The sequence below is a fragment of the Vulpes lagopus genome, chromosome 2, assembly GCF_018345385.1.
Source record: "Vulpes lagopus strain Blue_001 chromosome 2, ASM1834538v1, whole genome shotgun sequence".
NCBI lineage: Eukaryota > Metazoa > Chordata > Mammalia > Carnivora > Canidae > Vulpes > Vulpes lagopus.
The window spans coordinates 174,549,577-174,577,508 of record NC_054825.1 but is presented as its reverse complement, the minus strand read 5'-3'; the positions used below and the strand labels follow the sequence as shown (position 1 = coordinate 174,577,508).

The 27,932-nt window shown below is 42.9% G+C and overlaps 1 protein-coding gene across 7 annotated transcripts in view; it reads left to right on the top strand.

The window, feature by feature from the left end:
* Window positions 1-27,932, top strand: part of GARRE1 (granule associated Rac and RHOG effector 1) — a 78,996-nt gene that overhangs the window by 31,832 nt on the left and 19,232 nt on the right. For all 7 annotated transcript variants that reach the window (XM_041729634.1, XM_041729648.1, XM_041729626.1 and 4 more), the window contains 5 exons: window positions 20,192-20,398; window positions 24,594-24,734; window positions 25,172-25,267; window positions 25,399-25,560; window positions 26,434-26,592. In XM_041729634.1, the coding sequence (XP_041585568.1) occupies window positions 20,192-20,398; window positions 24,594-24,734; window positions 25,172-25,267; window positions 25,399-25,560; window positions 26,434-26,592 (765 nt within the window). The remainder of the gene's footprint in view (window positions 1-20,191; window positions 20,399-24,593; window positions 24,735-25,171; window positions 25,268-25,398; window positions 25,561-26,433; window positions 26,593-27,932) is intronic.

Genomic DNA, 27,932 nt, shown 5'->3' with positions numbered 1-27,932 from the left:
GGGAGCCCAATGTGGGACTCGATCCCAGGACCCTGGGATCACACCCTGAACTGAAGGCAGACGCTCAACCACTGAGCCACCAGGCCTCCCAAGGGTTATTCTCTTTTGAATCTGTCCCAGGTATATTTTACATTTCTGATTATTTCTATGATTACATCTTATATTCAGGGAAATTACCATTTTGAAGTGTTTTTAAAATGGCTTCTGATAGTTTAAAGTATTTTTTTGAGTAACACGTGTAAAGCATACATAAAGCATTTTTTTGGAATATATGCTTTTCAAAAGAAATTCAAAGAGTGAAACAGAACGGGATGTTTGTTTGAAAATAAACGGAAATCTTAAAAAGAAAAAGAAAAAAAAAACTAAGGCCAAATGCTTTTATTTATTTTTTAAAAGATTTTATTTATTTTTTTCATGAGAGACACAGAGAGAGGCAGAAACACAGGCAGAGGGAGAAGCAAACTCCCTGCAGGAAGCCCGATGTGGGACTCCATCCCAGGACCCCAGGGTCACAACCTGCTCTGAAGGCAGATGCTCAACCATGGAGCCACGAGGTGCCCCCAAATGCTTCTGTTTTAACCTGAACATCATCGAACCCTTTTTCAGGCCGTGCTTCCAGGTGCTGGAGGAGCCAGAGCTAGACACGCATGGCCAGTACCCTTGCCCCCACATCAGAACCACTAGAGCAGGATGAACCCACCCTGAGGACTAGGGGTTTAGGAGGCCACTGGGCTGAAGCTGTACCTCTCTTGGCCCTTCTGCTTCCTTGAGGCCAGGATGAACCACTTGAACTGAGAAGGAGAAATATTTCTAATTGTTGTGGTTTGGAATTTTGACTTGGCTTTCCCCATTGAAATGTGTGATTGGGATAGCTGGAATACTACCATGTTTTTGTACATACTAGGCTAAACAGGCTTTGGAGGCTAGACCTGAAAGTGCTATTGATGGGTTTTAGAATGTATGGGTGTATTCTAAGTTTCAAACAGCTGACTTATGAGTAAATCCTAAAATGTGGTTGCCAAGTGCAGGCCTACAGACTTTTGACATTTTGCCTTTTCCACAGAGCAGTGTTTGCGGTTTCTGGAACTTATGTACTGCCATAGACCAGTAAGGATGTCATGCTCAGAATGTTCACCAATTCAGATGGAATGGCTGGGCATTTGGGTTTTTTCCTGTTAGTCTTTTTAGGGTTTTACCAGAAAGGCCGGGAGAGACTCTAACATTCATCCTTGAGGCCTAACAATGCTGAACTTGACGAGCTAGCTGTGGACCTCTGCTGAGAAGCTTAGTCCTGGACTGTGAGGGAGGAAAACTCTGAACTCAGTGTTCAAATGCTTGACCACCCCCCACTTTTTAAAGATTTTATTTATTTAAGAGAAAGAGAAAAGAGAGCATGAGTAGAGGGGAGGGGTGAGGGTGGGGTTGGAAGGAGAAACAGACTCCCAGTTGATCAAGGATCCCAGGACTCTGGGATCATGACCTGAGCCTAGGACAGCCACTTAACTGACTGAGTCTCCCAGGCGTCCCTCAAATGCTTGGCCATTTTAAACCTAAGAGAAAGCACCAATCCCACTGTCTTCTCCCTAAAGGGTTCTCAGAGATGCCTCTCATGTTCCCTTACTTACTGCCAGGTTTGGGATATGCTCATTGATCCTGGTGCCTATGTCTAGGAACTCCACTTACTTTGTGCTCTGGGGCAAGCAGGGTGTACATGGGTCCTGTCCCATCTGTACTGGTCAGTGACTTGCCCCTTACCCTGGTGCTTCAGCCCTCACAGTCTCACTGTTAAAAACTCACTGTCAGAGAGGTGAGCTGTGACCATGGTGTTTCATTAGGTAACGGGAGCTTGTGACACTGTTATGGGACATGGAGTCAGAAGACCTAGACTTAGAAAATGACTGCTGCTTACTGTCCGCACAGCCTTGAGCAAATCTTCCAATTTAAAAAAAAAAAATCTCCCAATATCTCTAAGCCTCATTTTGCCCATCTATAAAGTGGAATTATCAGGGTGCCTGGTTGTCTCAGTTGGAAGAGCATGATTCTTGATCTCAGGGGTGTCGGTAGAGACCTGCTATCTGTCTTTTATCTTTGAATCTGTGAGCATCTCCACTGGTGATTCTTCAGATTGTGTTAATTCCAGTATTCCTGTAAAGTGCCAGGCTAGCTAAAATGAGTGGTTAATTTCTCTTTGATTTTATATACCTCAGTACCCTTTGTTTGTAGAAATCTGTTATCCTTTACAATTAAACCATGTAGTTCATAGGAAAGCAGTGTAGAGGGCCGCCCAGGTAGCTCAGCTGTTTATTGCCTCCTTCAGCCCAGGGCATGATCCTGGAGACCCAGGATCGAGTACCACATCAGGCTCCCTGTATGGGGCCTGCTTTTCCCTCTGCCTGTGCCTCTGTCTCTTTCTCTCTCTCTTTCTGATCTCTCATGAATAAATAAATAAAATCTTTAGAAAAAAAATAATAAAGCAGTATAAATAGTCCTGTAAAATGGTTTTCTTTCTTTTTTTTTTTTTTTGGTTTTTTATTTATTAGAAACTTATAAATGTCCACCTCTTTTTACAAGGATCTGTCACTTGTCTTAAATTCTTTTTCAGTACAAATGTAAGAGAATCAAATTGACTTATGATTCATGCCTTTGTTCCACAGATATTTATTGCACACTTTATTTGTACCAGGTACTGTTCTAGGCACAAAGGATACAGTAGTGAACAAGATAGAAATTCCTCCTTTCAGGTAGATAAAAGAGGACTGCAATCTTAGATAAGAGGGTTAGAAAAGGCATCACTAAGGTGACATTTGAGTTGTTAGAAAGCAAAATTCAACTGAGTATATTTTAAAGATTTTATTGGCTTTATTCAGCTATTCATGAGTCAGGCAGCATCTCATCTAGCAGATAGAAAGGAGCTCCAAAGAGCTATACAGAACAAAAGACTTTTATAGGCAGAAGGGAGTCAGGAAAGAAAGTTTCAAACATAGTGGATTGGCTCGGGCAAGGCCACCTTCCTCTAGGAAGGGGTCCCTCAGGTGAATTACCTCACTAGGTAATCACCTAATCAGATGATTCCAGATTGACAGGTTATAGGTATCATTTCTGGGAGAGGCTGAAATTACAGTCAGGCTAAGTATTAAGTCTTGGTTTGCTGAGGTGGGTCAGAATCTATCTGGGGCTCCTTGTTTCTTTTTTTGAATAAAGACTTGAAGGAAGTGAAGGAATAAGCCCTGTTGATAACCAGAAACAGGATTCTGGGCAGAGGCAACAGCTACTGCAAAGTTTCTGAGGCAGGAGGAACCTAAGTGTTTGGAGAGTGGTGAGGACCTATTGTGGCTGAAACAGCAGAAGAGAGAGAACTGGGCATGAGGTCAGAAAGGTCATGAGGTCAGCCTTTGAAGGGAAGGTAGAGGGAGGGCAGCAGGACAGGATCCTTGTGCAGTGAGTGAGCAGTGTTGTCACTTCCCTGGCTTCCTTCACCCCTTGACTGCTCCAGGGCTCTGGTTTCACAGTGGGGCCTCACTGTTGGGAGGGTGTGGCCCTCTGGGGAGGTGCTGTGCATTCCAGAAGCCCAGGGCAGCTGTACGGATCCCAGGAGTTATAGTTCTTTAAGGGGACTATATTTTATGTCTTCTGGCAATTTTATTGACTTTCCAGGTATCACTACCTTGTAAATGGGCAGGCATACTTTAAATCAAATCTTTATGTAATTGAACTTTGGCTTTCAGTTTGATGCATTGATAAATGTCTTTCGTGTACTGTGTTATTGCCCATGTATCTGAAATAATTCATTTGTGTGCTGACTGACGCTTAAGAACCTTAATTCAGGTATATTAACATTTATTTTGGGTAGATATATGCCAAAAATATTGTAGAGTAACAGTAATGGAAAATATTAGGGACTGGTTTCAAAATATGATTTTCATTAACCTGAAAAGAATAAAAATTGCCTGTTGGTTTGTTTTGTTTTGTTTTGCCTAAAGGTAAAATTCAATGTTACTTCTTTCTTTTCTTTCTGTTTTGACTAGTAGATCTTCCATAATAGACTGTGGAGTAAATGTTTCGTAACTGTGCCAAATGAAAATCCGCATTGCTGTGGAAACTGAAGCTCACTTCATAAAAAGCTTATATAGTTCTAGTTTCTAGGCGGTTGCTAATTTCTAGCCACTCTTTTTGGCTTATTCTTTTATTGAGGTGCCTCTTCTATTATCTAAATTGTCTTCATATTTTAGCCTTTAGAAGAACCTATAATTAGTTTAAGCAGTTGGAATTTGAGTGATTTTGTAAACTTCATTGTGGAACAACAAGATTTACTGTCTGCCAAGCCCATTCTATGTGGGTGGAAGCCACCAGGGCCAGAGGGCATCTGCCGCTCCAGAGGCACTGGATCCTTTGATTTTGATTGGCCAAGACACACTGTGCAACCAACTCATTATTCTGAAAATTGCTAATTAAAAGAAAAATAAGGAATTAAGCAAATTTCTCGCTTCTCCAGTACAGCTATTTTTCAGGGTAACCAAATAGCCATAATAGATGGGGGATGTTTCTTCTATTTAGAAGAATCTCAGTATTCTTGTATGTAGAATGGATGATATAATTAGGAAAGTCACTATCTTGCACACATAATGAATTAACTGACTCAGGCAAGTGGTCAACAATGGAGGATAAAACCAGTTGATAAAAGGTCATCGGAGAACTTCATAAGGGAAAGATCAGGCTTTTCCCACCCAAATCCATTGGTCTACCTCAACATCACTGAAAATGAGACAACCAGTTATTTGATCATGAATCACACAGTACCCCCATAGTATATTCTTGCCCTTCTCCATCCCCAGAGTGGGAGGGGACCTGAAATAATCTCATCAATCTTGAATGAATTTCCGGTCTACATAAAATATGGGATGTATTAGAGCAAATTATATAACTGGGTCTTTGGTTGATTGAGATTTTCTTCAAAACATTCCAGCAAAAAAAAAAAAAAAAACGGTGATGTTCAAGAGAAGGGTGAAAAAAACATGGCAAAATGTTGGTAATTATTGGAGCTTTTTTATGAGTATATAAGGATTTGTTATAATCTCCTTTTGTGTTTGGACATTTTCCAAGTTAAAGGGAGAGAGAAACTTACATTAGGAGTAGTGTATCAGGAATACTCCATAAATGATTTCATTCCGTGGAGGATTTGTGCATATGAAGTGGTCTTGTAACAGAAAGGGGAGTGTTTAGGAAGACTCTTCTGTTTTTGGTCCACTCATGGAATAGTCCACTTCTGGCACTTCTGTTCACCAAATGCCAGGTAGTTCTGGATCAGTTTTAACACTATTTTCCTGAAGTTAGCATCAGACCCCACAGTTTAAGGGCTCAGTCCTACAGGAAGGTCCTCCTCCCTTTACACTCCAATCACAAGTGCTAGGTGTTGTTACCCCTGCTGTAAAGTAGAGGTTCTCATGACCTCCACCATGGGTTCAGTTAATTTGCTAGAGCAGCTCACAGAACTCTGAAAAACATTTTACATACTGAATATAAAAGAATATAACATAAACTCAGGTATGGTTTAGAGAGGCTTGGTATGAATAACAAAACACTTTATCTTTCTTATCAGAGAAAATTCCAAGGGTTTTATGAGCTATGTGCCAGGAACCTTGGAAGAAGACCAACATATATATTTCTTGCTATAAATCATAATTTTGCAAGGAGTATTATTGAGTAAGTTGTAGTGATGAAATAAATGCAGGTACTTTTCAGAAAAATGAAGAAAATAAAAGTGAATCAAGGAAGAAAATGAGAATAGAGGACCCTCCCACCCCAGGCAGGACCCCTACAGCGGGTAGGAGTCAAGGTGTACTCCTAATTTTGGTGACTAAAATGGCAATGTTTAGGAGAAATTTAGGAGGAGAAGATTAAAAATGTCGCAGTTGCTGAAAAGGTTGAGTGAACGTAAGGGAAATACAGGGTTTGGTGGGAGAATTACAAAAGAGTTCGTGGAGTATAATTTTACATAGAACTAGCTTTCCTGAATTATTCTTTATTCTAAATGTTTATGGTTACTAGTGGTTAGCTTGTGAGATCTCACAGGATTGGAGAGCAGTCTGTTTGAGCAGCCTCCTTCGTCTTTATAAATCAGGATTCTAAGTGTGTGTAAGATGACATTCACCTACAGTCCTCTGAGACCAGCATAGACAGGGGATGTGTCCTCTGCACCTCTGGCCAGGGTGGTCTTCCTGCAGAGGGGCTTGTTTGCTGTATCTGTTCCTCCATGAGACTGCGTTTCCTGGCCTTTGAGCTAATGCTGATGTGTTCAGAGCCAGGAAAGTAGAAATAGCCTGATGTGAAAGAACCCTATGAGTCCTTGCTCATTCCAGGACCCTCGCTGCTGCCGCCCACCATCCTGGAAAAAATACACAGGAGCTAGCTGCAAGATGGCAGAGATGAGTGAGGATAGTCCAAAGTGCTCTGCGACTTGTGGGCGAGACACACAAACGTGTAGACTGGGACATGAGGTGTGATGCTGTGTGGGGGGGATGCAGGTGGAAAATAGCCTCAAGCCTGACTGTCAGTTGCTTCAGTGTTCTCCTGCTCCACTCAGTCTGACAAGACCTACCCCCTCGTCCCAGAACTTCCTACCCAGCCTGGAAGCGGTTAGGGCAGGGAGCCAGGTAGGCCCTGGTAAGAATTTAGGTTTTATACAGAATGAAATGGGACTTTTTTAAGGGAGGAGGTTGAACAAGAAGCCGATATGATTGGATTTGTTTTTTAAAAATTATGGCTACAGGGGATGCCTGTGTGGCTCAGCGGTTGAGCGTCTGCCTTTGGCTCCAGGCATGATCCTGGGGTCCTGGGATCGAGTCCCACATCGGGCTCCTTGCATGGAGCCTGCTTCTCCCTCTGCCTGAGTCTCTGCCTCTCTTCCTCTCTGTGCCTTTCATTAATAAATAAATAAATAAAATCTTTAAAAAAAATTATGGCTACAAGTGATGGGAACCAAACTCAAAATAGTTGAATGACAATAAAAGCAAAAAGTCACTAATAGTTATACATGCCGGGCTCTGTTCTGAGACTCTGCACATTACCTCACTGAACACTGTTAATAACCTTATGAGTTGGTACTGTTTATATTTCTATTTTGTGGATGAGGAGACTGAGTTGTGGAGAGGTTAAGCCATTTATCCAAAGTCTCCTTGGCAGATCTAGATTTTAGAACCAGGCTTTAGACTCATTCTGACTCTGGAGTGCAAACTCTTGACTGTAGCACTGAATGGCTTCTCAGCCAAACAATGTATTGACCTAGGAAGCTGAAGAAAATAAGCTCTTTGGGCGTAGCTGGATTCAGGGGCTCACACTGTACCCAAAAGACTCAGCTTTGTCTCTTCTCTCTGCCTTCAGGAATGTTCCCTTGTTTCCAGGCAGACTCTCCATGCCTGAGCCCCCAGCAACTCAGAAGAAGTACCTCTGCTTTCCCTGAGGTTCTGATAGAACTCCAGAACTAAGTCTGGTTGGCTTGGCTTGGGTCACTTTGCCTGTCCTTGGACGCTGTGATCAGAAAGGTTAAGCTGACACACTGATTGGCCAGGCTTGACTATATGCCTACCACTCTCCCTCCCCACCACAGGCTGGGGTGCACACAGTCAGCTTCACCCATGCTGAGTGCAGGTAGAGGGGCTCCTGGAGGGGCTGCCTCCAGAGGAGGCTACACCCAGATGAGAGCTAGAGGGAGTTAGAGGATGAGAAGCACAGTTATAACCTTACATAAGCGGTGCTAAATTGTTTTGTTTTTCAGGATTTTAGTCATTATGTTTTTCTGTGAAGCCTTCTGTTATATCAGTAAAATTCCATAGTCTCCTTCCTAATGACCATGTATATTCTCAAAATCCTTAAGTAATTTATATTTCAGTAGCTCTAATGAATGAAATAGTATTTTAAAGGTTTTTTCTATAATATGGAAACCCCATTGATTTATGTCTCCTTGCACGTGACTGAATTCAGTGATTCTAATGTTTCAATTAGTTTACTTGGGGTTTTTGGCATATGTGGTTATGGCATCTGCATGTTTCTTCCCTTCCAGTAGTTACGTATCTTGTTGTGTTGACCATAATTTATTTTAAGATTTATTTATTTGAGAGAGAGAGAGAAAGAAAACTTTTGCAAGCTGGAGGAGGGGCAGAGAGAGAGGGAGAAGGAGAGAAGACTCCCTGCTCAGCGCAGAATGGGGATCCCAGCATGGGTAGGGCTCCATCTCAGGACTGAGATCATGACCTGAGCTGAAATCAAGTACTGACCACTCAACAGACTAAGCCAACCAGGTGCCCCAGCCATAAATTTTAATATATAAAATAATCAGCTTTAAGAGTGAGCATCCCCTGAGACGCCTGGGTGGCTCAGCGGTTGAGCATCTGCCTTTGGCATGGGGCATGATCCTGCGGTCCCAGGATTGAGTCCCACATCAGGTTCCCTGCAGGGAGCCTGCTTCTCCCTCTGCCTGTGTCTCTGCCTCTCTCTCTCTCTGTGTGTCTCTCATGAATAAATAAATAAAATTGTAAAAAAAAAAAATTGAGCATCCTTGTTTTGGTCCTCATTGTAATGAGAATGTTTTGGATATATTACTGTCAAGTATTGATTTAATTTAGTTTTTCTTATACATGGTGCATACTTATAGTAAAAAAAAATTCAAACATTTCTGAATAGCATAAGTCTCTTCCAAAAATAGTGATTCTTCTTTCCAATTCTACACCAGTCCCAGATATAACTAATATTGTCTTCTGTATCTATGCAGATGGCAGCAAATAAATATGCACACTGAAACATATAAGGAAAATACATCTTTTTATTCCTTTACACATGTCTCTAAGCAGCATACCCATTAATTACAATAGAGGTTCTTAGTTTGAAAGAAAAAGCATACAGTTCCAAGCCATAACAAATGTTATGCCTGACTGTTCATCCATGGATGAGTGTGTTGCTCACAGGAAAGCGTTGTGTAGTGTCTAGACTTCCTTTCTCCACAATAGTTGTGATCTCCCCTATGTCTATTAGTGATGTCACTCTCAAAATAATCTCAAAGTTTGTAGCGGGTGTCTGTGGGTTGGCTGCAGAAGAGCCATCCAGGGAAAGTAAGCAGGAAAAGTTTTCGGGGAAGAATCTGATGTCATTTGTATTTTTGATATCCTGCCCTCAGCCCTGTAGTCACCATGCTGCTCCTGGCTTGGCCTGGCACTTAAAAAAAAAAAAATATGCATTTATGTATTAGAGGGAGCATGAGCAGGGGAAGAGGCAGAGGGAGAAGAAAAGAGAGAGCATCCTCAAGCAGATTCCTCACTGAGTGCAGGGCCCAACATGGGGCTTGATCCCAGGACCCCAAGATTATGACCTGAGCTGAAATCAAGAGTTGGACACTCAACCGACTGAGCCAGGTGCCCCTTGGCTTGGCACTTTTATGTGGAGGGTAGAAACTGCTTTCTTTCCTTCTTTCAACAAATACACGAGAGGGATTATCTACTGTGTCCCAGGCACTGAGAACGCAACCAAGAGCAAAACAAAGACCTACTCTCATCCAGCTTAGCTCCTGGGTGGGAATATAGACAAAAAATTAATAATAATAAAAAATACAAAATAAATAAAAAAATAAAAAAATTAATAGCACATACAAATGGAATGTCAGGTAGTGGGGAGTGCTGCAAAGAGAAATGAAGACAGATTGAGGGGGGCAGAGGGAGGTAAAGGAAAGGCCGAGGTTGGGACATTTGAGCAAAGACTGTCAGAGCAACAACCATACAAATTCCAGGGGGAAGGATGCTCCAGATAGGGTAGTGGTTCATTCACCAGTGGGTCAGGATGGGCTCTCACTCAGAGGACACTTGGCAATGTCTAGAAGTATTTTCAATTGTCATAAAAATGACATCTCCCTTTTTTTTCCATGCTAGGGATGGGGTAAGAGGAGTTTCACTCATTGAGAAGAACTTGAGTGGTACCCCAAAAGGCCCAGAATGGTTTTAAGGAGCAGGTTTGAACTTTCATACAAAGGAGTCGGAGTTTTACTAACTCACTGTATATTCTGGGGACAAACTTTTGCCATCTTTTAAGACCTTAGTCTCCTTCTCTGCTTCTGACTGGTATCCCATCCTTCCTATCCCACACATATACACCCATGATGGGATGGTGTTTCTGTAGGAAGTATGGAATATCAGGTAACCAGACTCAGGCCCCAGATCCCGAAAGGACATAAGTTTGCAGGAGCACAAAGCTCTTTGATTTATCTGATTATCAATTCAAATTTATTTGGAGAAGGCAGAATGTTGGTATTTCTTTCCTTACAGCCTGTCAGGTTGCATTTCATTCTTGCAGCAGAGCAGAAGTGTGGGTATTCAAAAGCTCCCCTCTGGTGCCACATTCACACTCTTCTGCAGCCCTTGGTCTCTCAGAAATCACCCTAAGAGGAAGGGATTTCCCTCTTCTTTTTGGTTTAAAAGAAAAAAAAACAGTAAATATTTGAAAATGTATTCAAAACAGTATGATCTGAGAGGTTGTGGTTACTGCACCTCCAACCAGTACTGCTCACATCTCACAAGTAAAGACCAGCAGTGCTGCTGACAACACACGGACAACATGCAGCACTGCATGGGACAGCCCCCCTCCAACAGTGAAGTCTCTGGCTCCCAATGTTAACAGTGTTGATGTTGAGAAACCCTGAGGTAGTGGGAACTGACTTGTGGAAGGCTTGAGGCAGGAGCTGTGCTCAGAATTTTTGAGGAACAGCAAAAAAGCAGGGCGACTGAGCTCAGATAAGGATAGGAAAAAAGTTCAGAGAATAGTCAGGGGCCAGATCACACAGGATATTTGTAGGACAGAATGAGGACTAGGGATTTTCTTCTGATCACAGTGGAAAGCCATTGGAAGATTTTGAGCAGGGGAGTGCAATAATCTGATTTCTGTTTTACAATAATCTGTTTCCTGTGTGGAAAATAGATTCTAGGGAAGAGAGGAGATGCCATTAATCATCTCCCAAAAGCCAATCTCCCCTTCTTCCTTAGCAACACAACTCTGGGTTTGTTTGTGTTATGTTTTCAGGCATATTGTGCCTGGAAAAGAGACCATATTTCAGCCTTCCTTATACCTGGGAGTGACTTGAATAAGTTCTGGTCTGTGAAGATGTAACTAGAGGTTTGGGATGAGTCTACGGCTCCAGTTTGCTTGTCGAGAACGCAGGCAAATGGCTGACCATCATTTAGCCATTTAGACCTATAAGACAATTAAAGAATGTGGGCCTTGTTTGAGGATGCAGAGCAGAAAGATGGGAGCTGGGTTCTTTGTGATACCCAGGAGTCCCCATCCCAGCTCTGGACTGCCTAACCCTAGGTTTATTTTTACCTTAGAAAGAAGAAAGAAGTAAACATTACTCTTGCTTAAGCCATTGCATTTGCTGTTGTTGTGTGTAGATAGACCTAATCCTAATTGAATGGAAGAGGAAGATCAGTTAAGAGGTTATTATAGTAATTAATCCAAGCAAAAGATGATTGTAGCTTGAATGTTAGCAGAGGAGGTGACTGGAAGCAGTTGTACTTGTTTTTAAGTGTACAGCTCAGAGGCATTAGGTACATTCCCACTGTTGTGCAACCTTCTTCATCCATCTCCAGAATGTTTTCATCTTCCCAACTGAAACCCTGCTCCCTTTAAACAATAACTCCCATTCCACCCTTCTCCCAACCCCAGGAAACCACCATTCTACCTTCTGTCTAGGTACCTCATATAAGTGGGATTGTACAATATTTGTCTTTTTGTAACAGGCTCCTTTCATTTACCATTATGTCTTTAAGGCTCATTCATATTGTAGCATGTGTCAGAGTTTCCTTCCTTTTTAAGGCTGATTAATATTCTAGCAGTTTCATTTAAATGTAGCATTGTGGGACATGTGTGTGCATGCATGAGAGAAAGAAAGAAGATTCAAAGATGACTCCAGGGTTTATCCCACGAGCACTTGGCCCACTGGTAGTGCTCTTTACTGAGATGGGGAGCAGTGGGGCAAGAGTAGGTTGGAAAAATAGGTCTGCAGTGCCTATTAGACATCCCAGGGGCAATGTCAAGTAGATAGTTGGATATACAAATTTGGAGTTCAAGGCTGAGGGCCAGACAGGAGATAGGAACTTAGGAACAGTTGAGTCAATAGATGGTATTTAAAGTTGTAAAACTGGACCAGGACATCAAGGAAGTAAACATAACCAGAGAACCAGAGGGAGAATCCAATGACGAGTGAGCCCTGCGGCACTCCAGTATTTAGAGGTGAGGAAATGACTCGGAAGGAGCCTAGGGGGTCTGCTGAAGGAGCAGCCAGAGAGTGAGATAGAGATGGAGCAGGTGCAGTGTCTTGAAAGCCAAGAGAAGCAAGTGTTTCAGGAAGGGGCGAGGGGCCCACTGTCCCAGATGCTGCTGAGAGGAGGTGAGAGACCGGCTTCCCCACCTCAGCCCAAGACTCCTGAGTGATATTTGATAATTATCCTTATTAGTTAAGATTTATAGCAATGTAACTAAAACTTCCTATGTTGCATGATAATAAATTGTTGATATATTTTCTTTTGGAAAGCACGCTATAAGGCAGAACATATAAACAATCTAGTGTTACCAAAAAACCCACTTATACATACAAATATAGGCTGTACAGGAAACATGTAATCAGTGGTTATATCTAGTTAGTGATATTTGGTAGATTTTTATATAGCTGATCTTTTTTCCCCCCTAATTTATTTACAGTGATTATGCATTCCTGATGTGTTAAAGGTTTTGTGCACCAGAGTGCTCTGCCCACGAAGTAGTTCTGAAACTGTCTCTGTTGATATTTTCACCAGCAGGCGAGAGCAGCGTGTCCAGAGCCAGAATATAATCTTGTGTGAATAATTAGCATTTGGTGTTGGCGCAGCCACCCTTGGGCACGTGTTAGCTTTTCTTTCGTTTCCTTGTTCTCTCTCCTATACATAGCATGGCAACTTGCTCTAGGTTAATACCGACTGCAAAGAGATTTTTGTTGTTTTGTTAGTTGCTTTTTAAAAAAAATTTTAAATATTTAAACATTCACTGTAATCGGTTTTAAGTCAGACTATACATAGTTTCAGTAAGTTTGTTTTTTGCATTTTTATACTGTAATCTAATCTTTGCAAAGCACTTTCCATAGCCTGGGCATGGTCCACTGCATTCTCTATTTCTCTGGAGACACATTTAGGTCTCTATATTACATTCTGGTCTATTGGTTAGGTCATTATGTAATAACTCTGGAATTATCATACGAACAGAAGAGCAAGGTTGAGGCTACTTGGAACCAACTGTTAGGTTTAAGGTAAAAGTAAATATTGCAGAGGAAGAAATGATTGAATGACTTTGGAATTTCTAATAAAAGCAGCCAATCCAGATTGACTTCATTTCATTCACTCTAGACTTTTAAACTGATCAGAAATAAATGCTAAAATTCCTGGAAATGTTTAACAGTATGGTATATGTGATAGTTTTATTTGTTCTTCACTCTGGGGATGTGAGAAAGACGGATTGTTAAATGAGGTTGAATAGAAAATGAACTTTGTGAGACATGGTGTGTTTTAATGTGAAAATCACAAGGCATGTTGGGAGATGGAGTGGATTTGGGCATTCTATCATCCCAATACAGGCATATATTCAGGGCTGAGTCAGGCCTTGCTTGGCCCTAGAACAGTGGTGACTAAAACCAAATTTTGAAATATTCTAGGAAGGTAGAGTTCCATTGATCCTCAGCATCAGTGGTGATACTGAAAGGTGGTCTTTTGGGATTCAGAATACGGTGACCTTAAACTGAAATCTGTTTTAATTAACAAAATGTTAAGATTAAAAGATACCAAAAAGAAAAGGTTTTCTGATTCTATCCATCAGCATAATACCCTTAGCAGCAGATGTGGTATGTGTACATGGATATGAGAAAGTGAACTCATACCCTTTCCCACCATCATCAGGGAGTCCAAAAAACAAAGTTTCGTTTTAGTAGATCCTTGATGGCTGTCTATAATCCAGAATGCTCTGTGGACATTGAGAGGCAGGAGTGGCAAGTTTGCTGATGGTCTATATTCAGGAATTGGGCCTTTATAGGAATTTAAGTCACATTTAAAGGTTTCTCTTGGCATGCCTGGGTGGCTGAGCAGTTGAGCGTCTCCCTTTGGCTTAGGTCGTGATCCCAGGGTCCTGGGACTGAGTCCCGCATCGGCTCCCTGAATGGAGCCTGCTTCTCTCTCTGCCTGTCTCTGACTCTCTGTGTGTGTCTCTCATGAATAGATAAATAAAATCTTAAAAAAAAAAAAAAGTTTCTCTTAATTCAGAAGTCTGATATTGGCCTGAAGTTCTTTATTTTATTTATTTAAATAATCTCTACACTCAGCCTGGGGTTCAAACTCACAACCCTGAGATCAATCCCATAGTCCAGTCCGCACGCTCCTCCAACTGAGCCAGCCAGGTGCCCCTAGATTAATCTTTTAAAAATGCAAATGTCAATTAATTCTGATTGCTTTATTCAAAATTCTTAAATGAGACTGATGTGCTAAAGAACTGAACAGATGTTTTTGGGTTTGGAATTCCTCAAGATGTAAGAGAAGCTGCTCTTTTTCCCAAGCCTCTGGTACCCTCTCCTCTTTCACATTGCTGTTCCCAGCCAGTCTTAGGAGCTGCTCTCTGCTGTGGAATCATAAACTTTGAGACTCATGCCACCTAGGAGTGCCACAGGCTACCCCACTCGATACTCTTGTCCCAGTCCCTTTTCCACCATCAGAGATGACTGAGCCATGCTTCTCCGTCTCTGTTCCCACCCCAGGGCCTGACACTGTGAGAAAATCAGGGTCCCTGCACCAGGGCTCCTCCTCTCTTCTAAGTAGCCACCTCTATTGTGGCTACATCCTGGATCTTATCATAGGGAGACAGAATGGTCTGGTGCTTAGGAACACACCTTTTGGAGTCACATATCTGGCATCAGATCTCTGTTGTACCTCCTATCCACCTGGATTGGAGCAGGCATTGGAGCAGGCTTCTTTCTCAAAGCTTCACTGTTTTGATCTGTAAAATGGATGCATTTCTGTTACAGAGTTGCTTTACTGCCAGTAAAGCGCTCAGTATGGGGTAAGCACTCAATGAACAGTAGCTGTTGATAGAACTGTAGTTGTCTGTCTGCTGACACTTTAAACCCCAGTGTCTCTGACTGCCTCAAACATCTGTCCCCCAGATTGTCACCTCTGTTCTGCAGCCTCACTGAATCCCATAGTCCAGGCAGTATTCTCCATGTGAAGGACAAATAGCTGTCCATGGCCCTGAGGTCGCATTCTTTCGAATTCACAACTCTAGAGTCTCTATTTCCTTCCAGGTTTGTCAGGGAGTCCCAAGGCCTGACCCAGTTCTGGGTGGAGGTGTGGATGAGGTCTGTTAGAGGAAGAGACCTGGACCGAGACAGGAGATGGGCAGAGGCAGGCTGGAGACTAAGCTCTGTTCTCTCTCAAGAGAAGATAGTGTTTATACATCTGTTACTTTAAGCCTTTGAGTAGATATAGCCTATGAAATAGCTTTTCCAAAGTCCAGGGTAGCCACCGATTTGATTGGCTTTTAGTGAATTGTTTACAACACAGATATTTTGTTGCAGCTGTAATGAGGACTGATGCTCCATGTATGGGGTTGGGGGGTGCAGATTGCCAAGCTCTGGTTGTCATCATTTCTTGTTTACAGGGAAGAAATTTAGATAAATGACTCATCCAAGGTCAAACATGTAAAAATGGTGGAGACATCTAGCATCTTTCCCCCACTTCCTCCTACAGCATCCTCCTCCTTCTTCCACCATCCCACCAACAGGGGTACCTCCCAGCCCCATACTCCCATCAAGCAGAGAATGGTGTCCTATTCTGGACCCGAAGACCCTGCATCAGGCTTTTCCCAGTAGCCCCTGACTTTGCATATTGACTTAGCAGTTTGCTCCCCACCATTAGAAAGTGACCCTGATGGGGTGCCTGGGTGGCTTAGTCTGTTGAGCATCCATCTCTTGATTTCAGCTCAGGTTGTGATTTCGGGGCCCTGAGATTGAGCCCAGTATCTGACCTCCACCCTTAGTAGGGAATCTGCTTCTCTCCTTCTCCCTCTCCCTCTCTTGAATAAATCTTTTTAAAAAGAAAGAAGGAAGGGGGCAGCCCTGGTGCCTCAGCAGTTTACGCTGCCTTCAGCCCAGGGTGTGATTCTGGAGACCCGGGATCAAGTCCGACGTCGAGCTCCCTACATGGAGCCTGCTTCTCCCTCTGCCTGTGTTTCTGCCTCTTTCTGTGTCTCTAATAAGTAAATAAATAAAATCTTTAAAAAAAAAATCTTTAAAAAAAAAGAAAGAAAGAAGGAAGAGGAAGGTAGCCCTCGGGATCCCTGGGTGGCGCAGCGGTTTGGCGCCTGCCTTTGGCCCAGGGCGCGACCCTGGAGACCCGGGATCGAATCCCACATCGGGCTCCCGGTGCATGGAGCCTGCTTCTCCCTCTGCCTATGTCTCTGCCTCTCTCTCTCTCTCTCTCTGTGACTATCATAAATAAATAAAGATTTAAAAAAAAAAAAAAAAGACAGGAAGGTAGCCCTCATGAGGACAAGGACTTGCTCATTGTCTTTCTTGTAGCATCCTTTGGCCTTTTGTCGTGCTTTGTACATATCAGGTATTTGCATATTACATATCTGAACAAATGAGTGACTTAATTGTATTGGTCAGAAGCTGGAAGCTTCTGGACCCCAGAGCAAACAGTACATGGTTTCTCCACCTCCCCCCCCCTTCCCTCTTTGCTATAGCTGCCAAGAGTCTGAGCAAGGAGGAGGAGGAAGAGTTTGTGTATCTGAGGAGCCGGCTCCACTCCTCCTCCTGTGTCTGCACTCTGTGGAGCTTCCAGATACCCTCATTCTGGCCTAAGCCAGTCAAGGTTGAGTTTATCAGGTGCCTGGCGTTGGTGTTGCCAGCCCACAGCCATATCCAACTGGCTCAAGCCAGTTGAAGGCAGTAGGGCACACTGGCCAAAGGCATAGATACTTGAGTCAAGTGACCACTCTGTTACATCCAGTTATTTTTCCCCTGACAAAGTTTTATAACTTTTCTGTGCCTTGGTCTTATTGTCTGTAAAATGGGAATGTTTTCATACAGTTGTTCCTAGGATGAAATGAGGTAATCCATGGTAGATTTTCGGCATAGGTAAAGTACATCGGAGTGTTCAATCAAGGCCAACTGCTAATGTGTACAGTACTAGATAAACGCTGTGTATTCTGTTCATGTCACGGGAGCCTAGGCTTCTAGGTCTGCTTGCTCTGTGTCCTTCACCCTGCCCCATCTGACACAGATCATTGATGGGGAGGAGCTTTGAGGCAGGTATGAGTAGAAACCCAGAGAGGTTTGAGTTGGGAGTTCAGCCTATAATTCTAATTGTTCTCCATAGAGGGCTGATGCTTTGGCATGAGATTTGTGTGAGTTTGTTTGTTTTAGTCTGGCCCTGGTGACTCCCACAGGGGAAAATCCGAGGGAACAAGTGTTACCACTGGGACTTACCACTGGGACTTGTTACCACTCTTTCTCCAGGAAGCAGAGCTCTGACCAGTGGGGATGGAAAAGGACAGCATCTAAAATGTGTGCCGGAAGGTGAGAGGGCCCGACTTGAGTCTTTTTTTTTTTTTTTTAAGATTTTATTTATTTATTCATGAGAGACCCAGAGAGAGAGGCAGAGACACAGGCAGAGGGAGAAGCAGGCTCCATGCAGGGAGCCTGACGTGGGACTCGATTCCGGGTCTCCAGGATCACGCCGTGGGCTGAAGGTGGCACTAAACTGCTGAGCCACCCGGGTTGCCCCTGACTTGAGTCTTACTTTTGGCTGCTTCAAGGGACAGGACTAGGCCAGGAGGTAGGCACTGGGGTCAGATTTTAGTTCCTTGTAAAGGCAATGGAAACAGTTCCCCCGGGGATCCCTGGGTGGCGCAGCGGTTTGGCGCCTGCCTTTGGCCCAGGGCGCGATCCTGGAGACCCCAGATCGAATCCCACGTCGGGCTCCCGGTGCTTGGAGCCTGCTTCTCCCTCTGCCTATGTCTCTGCCTCTCTCTCTCTCTGTGACTATCATAAATAAATAAAAATTAAAAAAAAAAAGAAACAGTTCCCCAGCCATCACCACCTCTCATGCAGTGCACTGAGTGCTGACAGCAAGTAGGCCCTCTGAGTTGTGCTCCTACCAGTTGAATAAATTGCAAACTCAATGAATAAAGTAATTTCTTGAGTAAGTAATCTGTGTGAAACAATAAAATATGATAGACCCTCTATGGAAAAAATGTGAACGTTATGAAACATAAAAGAGTTAGGGATAGTTTTGTTGTTGTTGTCAAATATAGTGTGAGCAAAACAACTGTAAAAGTTTAGGGGGAAATGTTAGTAATGAAGTTCTCTGCTCACATTGCTTTGCAAGTGGCAAGATCTTGCTCTCCTTTATTATTTTTTTAATTTTTAATTTTTTTAGAGAAGAGGGTTTTTTAAAGATTTTATTTATTTATTTACTTATTTGAGAGAGAGCACGAGTGTAGGGAAGGGCAAAGGGAGAAGGAGAAGCAGACTCCCGACTGAGCAGGGAACCCAACCCGGGGCTTGATCCCAGGACCCTGGGATCATGACCTGAGCCACCATCAGGCACTTAACTAACTGAGCCACCCAGGCACCTCTCTTGCTCTCCTTTAAAGAAAAAAAAAAGTAGGAAATCATAGAGAACACCTTTGTAGCTAGGGTTACCTCAAGAAAGCAAACAGGAAATAACATCAGAGAATGGCTTTGGCCAGTGCCAAGGAAGGCAACTAAATGCGCATTGGTATCTTAAAATATTTATGGTATATAGTATTTTTTGGCATATATAGTTACATACTAACAGTATATATTATGTATATGGTATTTTTTAAGGATTTTATTGATTTATCTGAGAGAAAGCGAGAGTGAGCAGGAGATGGGGGGAGGGGGCAGAAGGGGAAGTCAGACTCCGTACAGCACTGAGCAGGGAGCACAACTTGGGGCTTGATCCTAGGACCCTGGGATCATGACCTCAGCTGAATGCAGACACTTAACCAACTGAGCCACCCAGGCCGCCTGTAGATAGTATTTTTTAAAATGAATTCCCTACTGGTTCATCAACCAACTATTGATATGCATCAGAAGAGTGAGTTTCTACTGTTGTGACAAATGGAGTCATCCAGTATGTTTTGTTGACTCTCAGAAGACTGGGGCTTGATCCTAGGACCCTGGGATCATGACCTCAGCTGAATGCAGACACTTAACCAACTGAGCCACCCAGGCCGCCTGTAGATAGTATTTTTTAAAATGAATTCCCTACTGGTTCATCAACCAACTATTGATATGCATCAGAAGAGTGAGTTTCTACTGTTGTGACAAATGGAGTCATCCAGTATGTTTTGTTGACTCTCAGAAGACTGGGGCTTGATCCTAGGACCCTGGGATCATGACCTCAGCTGAATGCAGACACTTAACCAACTGAGCCACCCAGGCCGCCTGTAGATAGTATTTTTTAAAATGAATTCCCTACTGGTTCATCAACCAACTATTGATATGCATCAGAAGAGTGAGTTTCTACTGTTGTGACAAATGGAGTCATCCAGTATGTTTTGTTGACTCTCAGAAGACTGGTCTGTCAGCTTGGTTTCCTAAGACTGGAATTATGACATACAGCTATGTTAATAACACTGTTACCAAAATAACCTGTATCTTTGGATTCTAATAGCATGTCTTCTTATAGTCAAACTGACCTTTCAGATTTTCAATCACATGGCTTTTACTCTGCCTTCTGAATGTTATGTGCACATAACTGGAACTGTGGGTTCCTCTGGTTCATTAGGAGCCGAGAGACAACCAGGGTTATTGTGAGCCAGAGTCTATGTGAGGAGAGTGGAGAACAGGAGTAGGGGGGCCAGGTGGGAACTGGGAAGGCCCATTTGAACCTTGGGGTCTGCTGTTTGGTTGAAACATTTTGACTTGTTGGCATCAGGCACCCAGGGGCAAACATGAGAACAAAGATCCTTCTAAGGCATGGTGACTTTCTAGCTTCCTGTGATTTCAGATTTCCAGGTACTGTTATCTTCTGCTCAAATTGATAATTAACAGTATATTGTACTAATGCACTAGCAACCCACAACCTAAAAAGCCCTGGCTTTCTTGTTTTCACAGGTGTTGGGACGGTGTTTCTTGACAGTGGTGCAGGTCCATTTCCAGTTTCTGACCCAGGCCTTACAGAAGGTCCAGCCTGTAGCCCACTCCTGCTTTGCTGAGGTTGTTGTGCCAGAAAAAAAGAACAGCAGTGGCGGCAGCTTATCTGGCATGAGCCACACACCTGAATTGGAGGAAGCTGTGCGATCCTGGCGGGGGGCTGCCGAGGTAACCCTGACTTGGGGGAGATTGGTGCCCTGTGTTCAAATAGCAGCAGCCCCAGAGGACCTTTGCCTGTTGGTTGCTAAAAGAGGGGTTTTATTTAGAAATGTTAGTCTTAAACTGTTATCGTTAGCTTGTTCATTCACTTAACAGTGAATGCCCACTTTGTGCCAGGCATGGGCCAGGCACTGGGATGACGGCCTCTACTCACAGCCTCCTAAGAGGAAGGGCCTACAAAAACAGTGTGAAAGGGCTGTGATGGAGGTGTGCAGGAGCCCAGAGAAAAGGCCCTGCCTCTAACTAGGAGCAGTGCCGCAAAGCATCAAGGAAGAGGTACCAGGGAGAAGAAGCCAGAGCCTCAGTCTGGAAAGACAGGCCAGAGCTGGCTGTGGAGGGTAAGTGGTCAGCCAGGCAGCCAGGTGGGGATGTGACCAGTGACAACACATTTCTTGTAGGCATTTTAATACTCCTTGTGTCCAGACCGGGGGTGGGAGAGAAGAGGGGTGTGCGGAAAGCCTTTTAGGTCGGGACTTCAACTAGGACTTATTAATGCATTTTACAGAGTAAAAGATAGTTTACAGTTAAGGAGTATCATATTGATTTCTTATATACTGTCTAGTTTGAATCCCTCTGTAACTAAATTGGCCAAGTATTTCATTTCATGTTTTAGAAATCTGCTTTAATCAAATTTTAAGTGTGATTTTGCACACTTTCACACTGTACATTCTCAAATTTTCTTATTATTTCAGTTTTATGCTGTTCTGCAGTGTTATTTCTTTTGAATTTCCTTTCAGTTCCTTTGTCTTGTTGCCTTGCAACCCTCTGTGTCCTATCTGTTGCTGGGCTCCAACCTCCTGATCACACAGCTCATAGTCATACCCAGTCTTCTCCACTACTCCTGGTGACATCATTGTGCTGAGAACCCAGCTTACAGTGAGGCCCTACGGCACTTCCTTGACCTCCTCCCCTTAACATTTTTCTTCACCCACTTGAATGTCTGCCTACACTTTTCTGCTTACCTGCCAGCCAGTGACCCTGTCCCACATGGCACTGAGAAAATAGAATCCACCTGGCAGCAGCCCCCCGGGTTCTCAGCACCAAAACGATACCGTTCTCCTTCAAACCTTCTTCTCCTCCTTCAAACCCTCTCTTTTCCTCCTTCAAACGCACTTCGCACTTCTCATCCTTCCCTCATTACAGCAGAGGAAGTGCCCTCTCCTCCCATCAGGTGCCTGCCCTGTCCACACCATCCCCCGCCCTCAAGGCTTCTGTGGTGGGACCATGTGTGTTCTCTCTTTCCTCTTCAGCACGTTTCCCCCACTACATGAACACGTTTACACAAAATCCTCGCTGTCCTGCCCTGTGTCTCTGCTCTTTTCACAGCCAACTTCTTGGAAGGATTACCCACCTCACCTTTAAGTCGTTCTAAAAAAGATTATTATGAAACACTTCAAGCATTTAGGAAATGTCACATATACTCTCTTTTAGCTTCATCAGGTGAATCTTAACTCTTTACCAGTTGCTTCATGTCTTTTATTTACTTACTTACTTACTCACTGACTTATTTTTAAGCAGGCTCCATGCCCAATGTGGGGCTTGACCTCACAACCCTGAGATTAAGAGTCGCGTGCTCTTCCGATTGAGTCAGCCAGGTGCCCCTTTTGTGCCTTTTATTTTTAACAGAAAAAAATACTGTTTACAAATGCAGTTGAGTTCCCTTTGCAACTTTTTACTGTCATACTCACATCTCTTCCTTTGTAGAGATAACTTCTTTTGAATTTAGAGTTAGTGAGTCCTGTGCACATTTTTGTATTTTTACTCTGTATCTCTGTATCCATAGATAATGTTTCTATTTTGCACAATATGAAACTTTATATAAATGACATCATTCAGATGTCAGTGAAATCTGGCTTCCACTCACACAAAAACAAGCATTTTCTTCTCAAGGTCACTAATGCCTTCTGTGTGGCCAAATCTAGGGGAGCATTTGACTCCATTCAGCACTCAGGGCAATGTGGGCCCTTGGACATCTCTCTTCCTGTGGCATCCCTGAACCAGGCATTAACCTCTTGGGTCATCCTCTGAGTCTACTTTGCTAGCTTCTCCTCTTCAACATTACTTAGAAATGTCAGTTTCTCAAAGCTCAGTTCTGGGTGCCCTTCTTCCTGTTAGGTCCAGATAGCCTTGGAGCTTTAAGAACTGTCAGTGTGGTGGGGGTCCTCAAATATGTGTGACCAGTCCACCTCCATGGGCTCCAGGCCCCTGTATTCAGCTCTTAATTACCTCAGGTATCCAGGTAGCCCAGGCTTAGCTTTTCCTCACATCCCTGGTCCTCCCCAGATTTTCCCCATGCTAGCAAGTGCTGCCATCCCACACTGAGTACTTCATGCAAAAAACTGAGATATATCTTCCTGTCTTTTCATCGTATCTATGTCCATTCAGTTAGCCCTGCAGGTCCCACCCCCAAAGTATTATTCCAGATCTGTCTGTCTCTTTCTGTCATTGCCCTAGTTTAGAGAGTCACTACTCTCCCCTGACACCTGCCGTAACTGGACTCCCTTGCTCTCCTCCTTGTCTTGCCATCCTTCAGCACTCACTCTCCATTTAAAATTGGATAATGTTCCTATTTCCTTAGGGTAAAGTATAGATCCTTCACCACGACCTGCCTCGTCCCACACAGTCTGGTTCCTACCTTGCTCCTCGCTAGCCTGATCTGTGGCCTCTCTCCCCCTTCCTCATTGGGTTCTAGTTTCTTTACTGACATATCTGTTCATCCATCTCACACTTCAGTTGACTGTCTCCTCCTCCTCCTTAAATTCATAACCTAAATAAATAAAATATTTTTTTAAAAAGTCAAATAAGTTGTTGGGTGTTTCTTTTTTTTTAAGATTTTATTTATTTATTCATGAGATATGTGGAGAGAGAGAGAAGCAGAGACATAGGCAGAGGGAGAAGCAGGCTCCATGCAGGGAGCCTGATGTGGGACTCAATCCTGGGTCTCCGGGATCACATCCTGGCCCAAAGGCAGACACTAAACCGCTGAACCACCCAGGCGACCCAAGAGTCAAATAGTTTTAAACTGAGACTGTTAGGGTTTAGGGACTGAATGGAATGGTAGTCATGGGTAATTTGTGAAGCTCTGGAAACTTTATAGCATTATAGCTGCTAGTTACTTTCCTGCAATTTTGTTAAATATTATAATTCCTTCAACAGAAGAACAAAAATTAGCTGTTAAAAATGTTAATTGTTGCACAAATATTATTGCAACAAAAATAGACATTGAAAAATTCAAAGATGGGTCACTTGGGTGGCTCAGTGGTTGCGCATCTGCCTTTGTCTCAGGTCGTGATCCCAGGGTCCTGGGATCCAGTCCCACAACAGGCTCCCTAAAGGGAGCCTGCTTCTCCTTCTGTCTGCGTCTCTGCCTCTCTCTCTCTCTCTCTCTCTCTGTTTCTCATGAATAAATAGATAAATCTTAATAAATAAATAAGTGAATCTTAAAAAAAATAAATCAGGAAAGTTCATCCTGAATTCTTCATCCCACCTAAAAAACCTATTTTTCTGTATTCTCTGATCCTGGCCCATATGTATAGATAACTTATATTTTTATCACGAGACATTGGTTCATTTTTTTCTTGTTTCTCTGTCTTGTTTATGTACTCTCATAAACATATTTAATAACTGAACAGTACGTATTTAAATTTTTTGTGCATATTTCAGAAGTACTCTTTTTCCTTTAACGTTCCAGTGTACATTTGTTTCCCATTCTCTGTTTGTGTGGCTTTTTACTTTGGTGTATAGGAGTACCTAACCTTATGTGTTCTTTTATTATTATTATTATTATTATTATTATTATTATTATGGAAACTACAAGTGTCAATATTCTAGCTTCTCTGCCCTTTAAAGCAGGGAAATAAAAAATGTGAAGGTTTGACATATAAAATAAATTAATAACAGGCAGGTAAGTTGTCCTTCCAGGGTTTTGCTGTGTCAGCTTTGCTTTCTCTTCAAGATGCTTGATTTCATCTTCCTAAATTTCTGGCTGCTTACTTTGTAATACAGGCAATCCAGAATGTCTGGTGTACATATAATACTTAGTTTCTTGCTTTAACATAGTTTTTGGTTTTTGTTTCTTGTTTTTTAAATGTTGCTAATGTCTGTCACATTCTCTGTCACCTACCGGCCACTGTTATTGTTGCAGGCAACATCCAGACTGAGGGAAAGAGGCTGTGACGGCCGCCTGGCAGGCATTGAAGTTCAGCAGCTCTTCTGTTCTCAAAGCGCAGCAATTCCTGAGCACCAGCTCAAAGAACTGAACATGAAAATCGACAGTGCTTTGCAAGTAAGTATTTTAGAACAGGCACATAGTTATCCAAGGACACAAACAAGGGAGGGAGTTTAAGTGGTGATGTTGAACCAATTGGAAAGAATAGTAAGATGGATGAGGTGCCTGAGTGGCTCAGTCAGTTAAACATCTGCCTCTGCCTCAGGTCATGATCCTCATGATCCCAGGGTCCTGGGATCAAGCCCCGAGGTGGGCTCCCTGCTCAGCAGGGAGTTTGCTTTTTCCTCTCTTGCTCCCCATGTTTGTGCATGCTCGCTCTCTCTCTCTCTCTCTCTGTCAAATAAATAAATTAAAATCTTTAAAAAGAATAGTAAGACGATAGTTGGCTTGAAGTCTTTTAATTAACTATAGAATTTTTAAATTTCTTTTATCACTGGACATTGTCATTTTATAATCTGTATAATCTTGATTCTTAAAAATCAATTTTTTTGCAGGCGTATAAAATAGCTCTGGAAAGCCTAGGCCACTGTGAATATGCAATGAAAGCTGGTTTCCACCTGAATCCAAAGGCAATTGAAGCCAGTTTACAGGTACGCTTCTCTCTCTGGGAGATCTGGGTGGAGATCCTGTGGTACGGAAGATTCGCCACACCAAGTGAACCAAGTGGCTTGGCAAGATGTGCTGTGGGTCACCTCTCCTCTCCTCCCTAAAACTCTCATAGGGCTGCTGTAGTGAGGCTGAAGCGCAGCAGACGGGGCGGAGGCAGACTCCCCCGCAGCCCATGCAGTGTGAGCTTCCCACCGTCCCTGTGCAGATAGGATCACACTTCCTGAAGGGCGTCTCCTTCAACGAATCGGCCGCCGACAACTTGAAACTTAAGACGGTAGCTTTTCATGGGGTTTCAGTGTGAACATGGAAATAGTTCTTCAGGGAAACCTAAGGGCTTGTAAGGAATATAGATTAAAAAATAAAACTGAAGTCAAGGCAGGAGGTATTAGTAAACTGGTGTCTAAAAGCGGAGTGTGGCGACTTATTTTAATGAGACATTTGCCAAGTTTTATTCAAAATTTTGTTAAATGTTCAACATAAAGTGTTTTGAGAGTACACTATGAAATACTATTTATGATTAATATTTTAGCAGACTTTGTGAATTCAATAAGAAGAGAAATCTTGTCATAATACTGCAGTAATTGTGACCATTTGTGAGGCATGGTGTGTGCCAGGCATTGTGCCAAGTACTTCACATGCACTGTCTCATTTATCAAATGCTCACCCATGAGATGGGTACTGCTCTTTTCTCTCTTTGACAGATAGAGGAACTAAGACCCAGGCTCACACAGCTAGAAAGTAGTAGACTGGAATTTGAGGTTATGTAGTCTGCTTCCAGAGCCTGCATACCTGACCACTTGGTCATCCAAAATAAAGTTGAGGTTTTCATTGGTATTTGTTTTTGCCAGATGATTTGGCTCCTTATTTAGAGAGATTCAGAATTTCAAAATTCTTCAACCAGTTTGCATTAGCAAATTACTATATGATCCTGTGTTTTGTGCTAGTATAGAAATCACATGTATGTATTGATGTATGTGTTTCCATATTCTCAGAGGATACCCGACGATAATTATTTATGACATTAAAATGACGTGATTTGGAGGGACTGAAACAAAGTGCTTTTCTCTTGAGGACCTGTAAATTCATTTTGACAAATTTTAGAATCTTGTACAGCTTTATCTTGAGCTCTCGTCTTCTCAATCCATAGCATACAATGTTACAACTGATCAAGGAGGCAGGCTGCTATAATGGAATCACACCTAGGGATGATCTTCCTGTGACTGAAGTACTGAACCAGGTGTGCCCATCCACGTGGCGGGGTGCCTGCAAGACTGCCGTGCAGCTGCTGTTTGGCCAGGCTGGACTGGTGAGTGAACATGTGGGATGCATGGAAGAGGGAGAGCAGAGAGCCGTGTTCCCAGCATGCGAGTGTGTGGTGTGGGCACAGGTGTGGAAATACTGAATATTTGGCATTACAGGGTGTAGACCACGTGGAGAAGGTAAAGGAAAAAGCAGGATAAAAAAAGCTTTTTTGTTGTCTTTTATAGATTGATAATATGTATTCATAGGAAACCTAGTTGCAAAATGAAGTTGTAGGTTGTTCTCATTTTATTTTTATTTTTTTAAGATTATATTTATTTATTCATGAGTATATACAGAGAGGAGAGAGGGAGAGGCAGAGACACAGGCAGAGGGAGAAGCAGGCTACACGCAGGGAGCCTGACGTGGGACTCTATCCAGGGTCTCCAGGATCACACCCCGGGCTGCAGGCGGTGCTAAACCGCTGAGCCACCGGGGCTCCCCAGTTGTCCTCATTTTAAAGAGACTCATATGTTAGTAATGATTTGATGGGGAGAGCCTCTTTGCCCAGCTTCCCTACCTTGAAGCCACAGTGGATGTCTTTCTGATGCTCAGATGTGCCATGCTTCTTCCTGTCTCAGGCCTTTGCACTTGCTGCTCTTTTAACCTGAGAATACTTCTCTCTAGTCTTCATGTGACGCTCCTTAGCTTCATGATGTCAGCTCACAATACCACCTCCTCCGAGAAACCTCCATGGTATAAGTAATCCCCCCACCCAGTCACTTTGTATTCCAGCTCTCTTTTTATCTCCTTCCTAGCAGTAAAATAACATCAACTCAGAAATAATTTTAGTCTTTTCACCTTTGTAGAGAAGAGTAACTTTTGGTAGAGTTGGGTGGGATCAGGAAATGAACATCTGAAATCCCCATTTAGCTTTTTGTTTGGCATCTAAGACCCATATAATCTTATATACTTGATCCCACTTTCTAGAATTAAATGACTACTTTTTGAAAAGATATGGCATTTTAGTCAGAGGTTAAAGGTAACTAATTAGAGATTAAGAAAATTTAAAAAACTGTTTCTTACTCTAATTCCCACTTTATCCAGAAATGGAACTGTTGGGAGGGGATCCCTGGGTGGCGCAGCAGTTTAGCGCCTGCCTTTGGCCCAGGGTGTGATCTTGGAGACCCGGGATCGAATCCCACGTCGGGCTCCCGGTGCATGGAGCCTGCTTCTCCCTCTGCCTGTGTCTCTGCCTCTCTCTCTCTCTCTCTCTCTCTGTGTGTGTGACTATCATAAATAAATAAAAATTAAAAAAAAAAAGATTTACTCTTAAAAAAAAAAAAAAGGAACTGTTGGGAGGATTGCTGTCCTTTTGTGTCACATGGAGGAGAGCTCAGGTGGCCT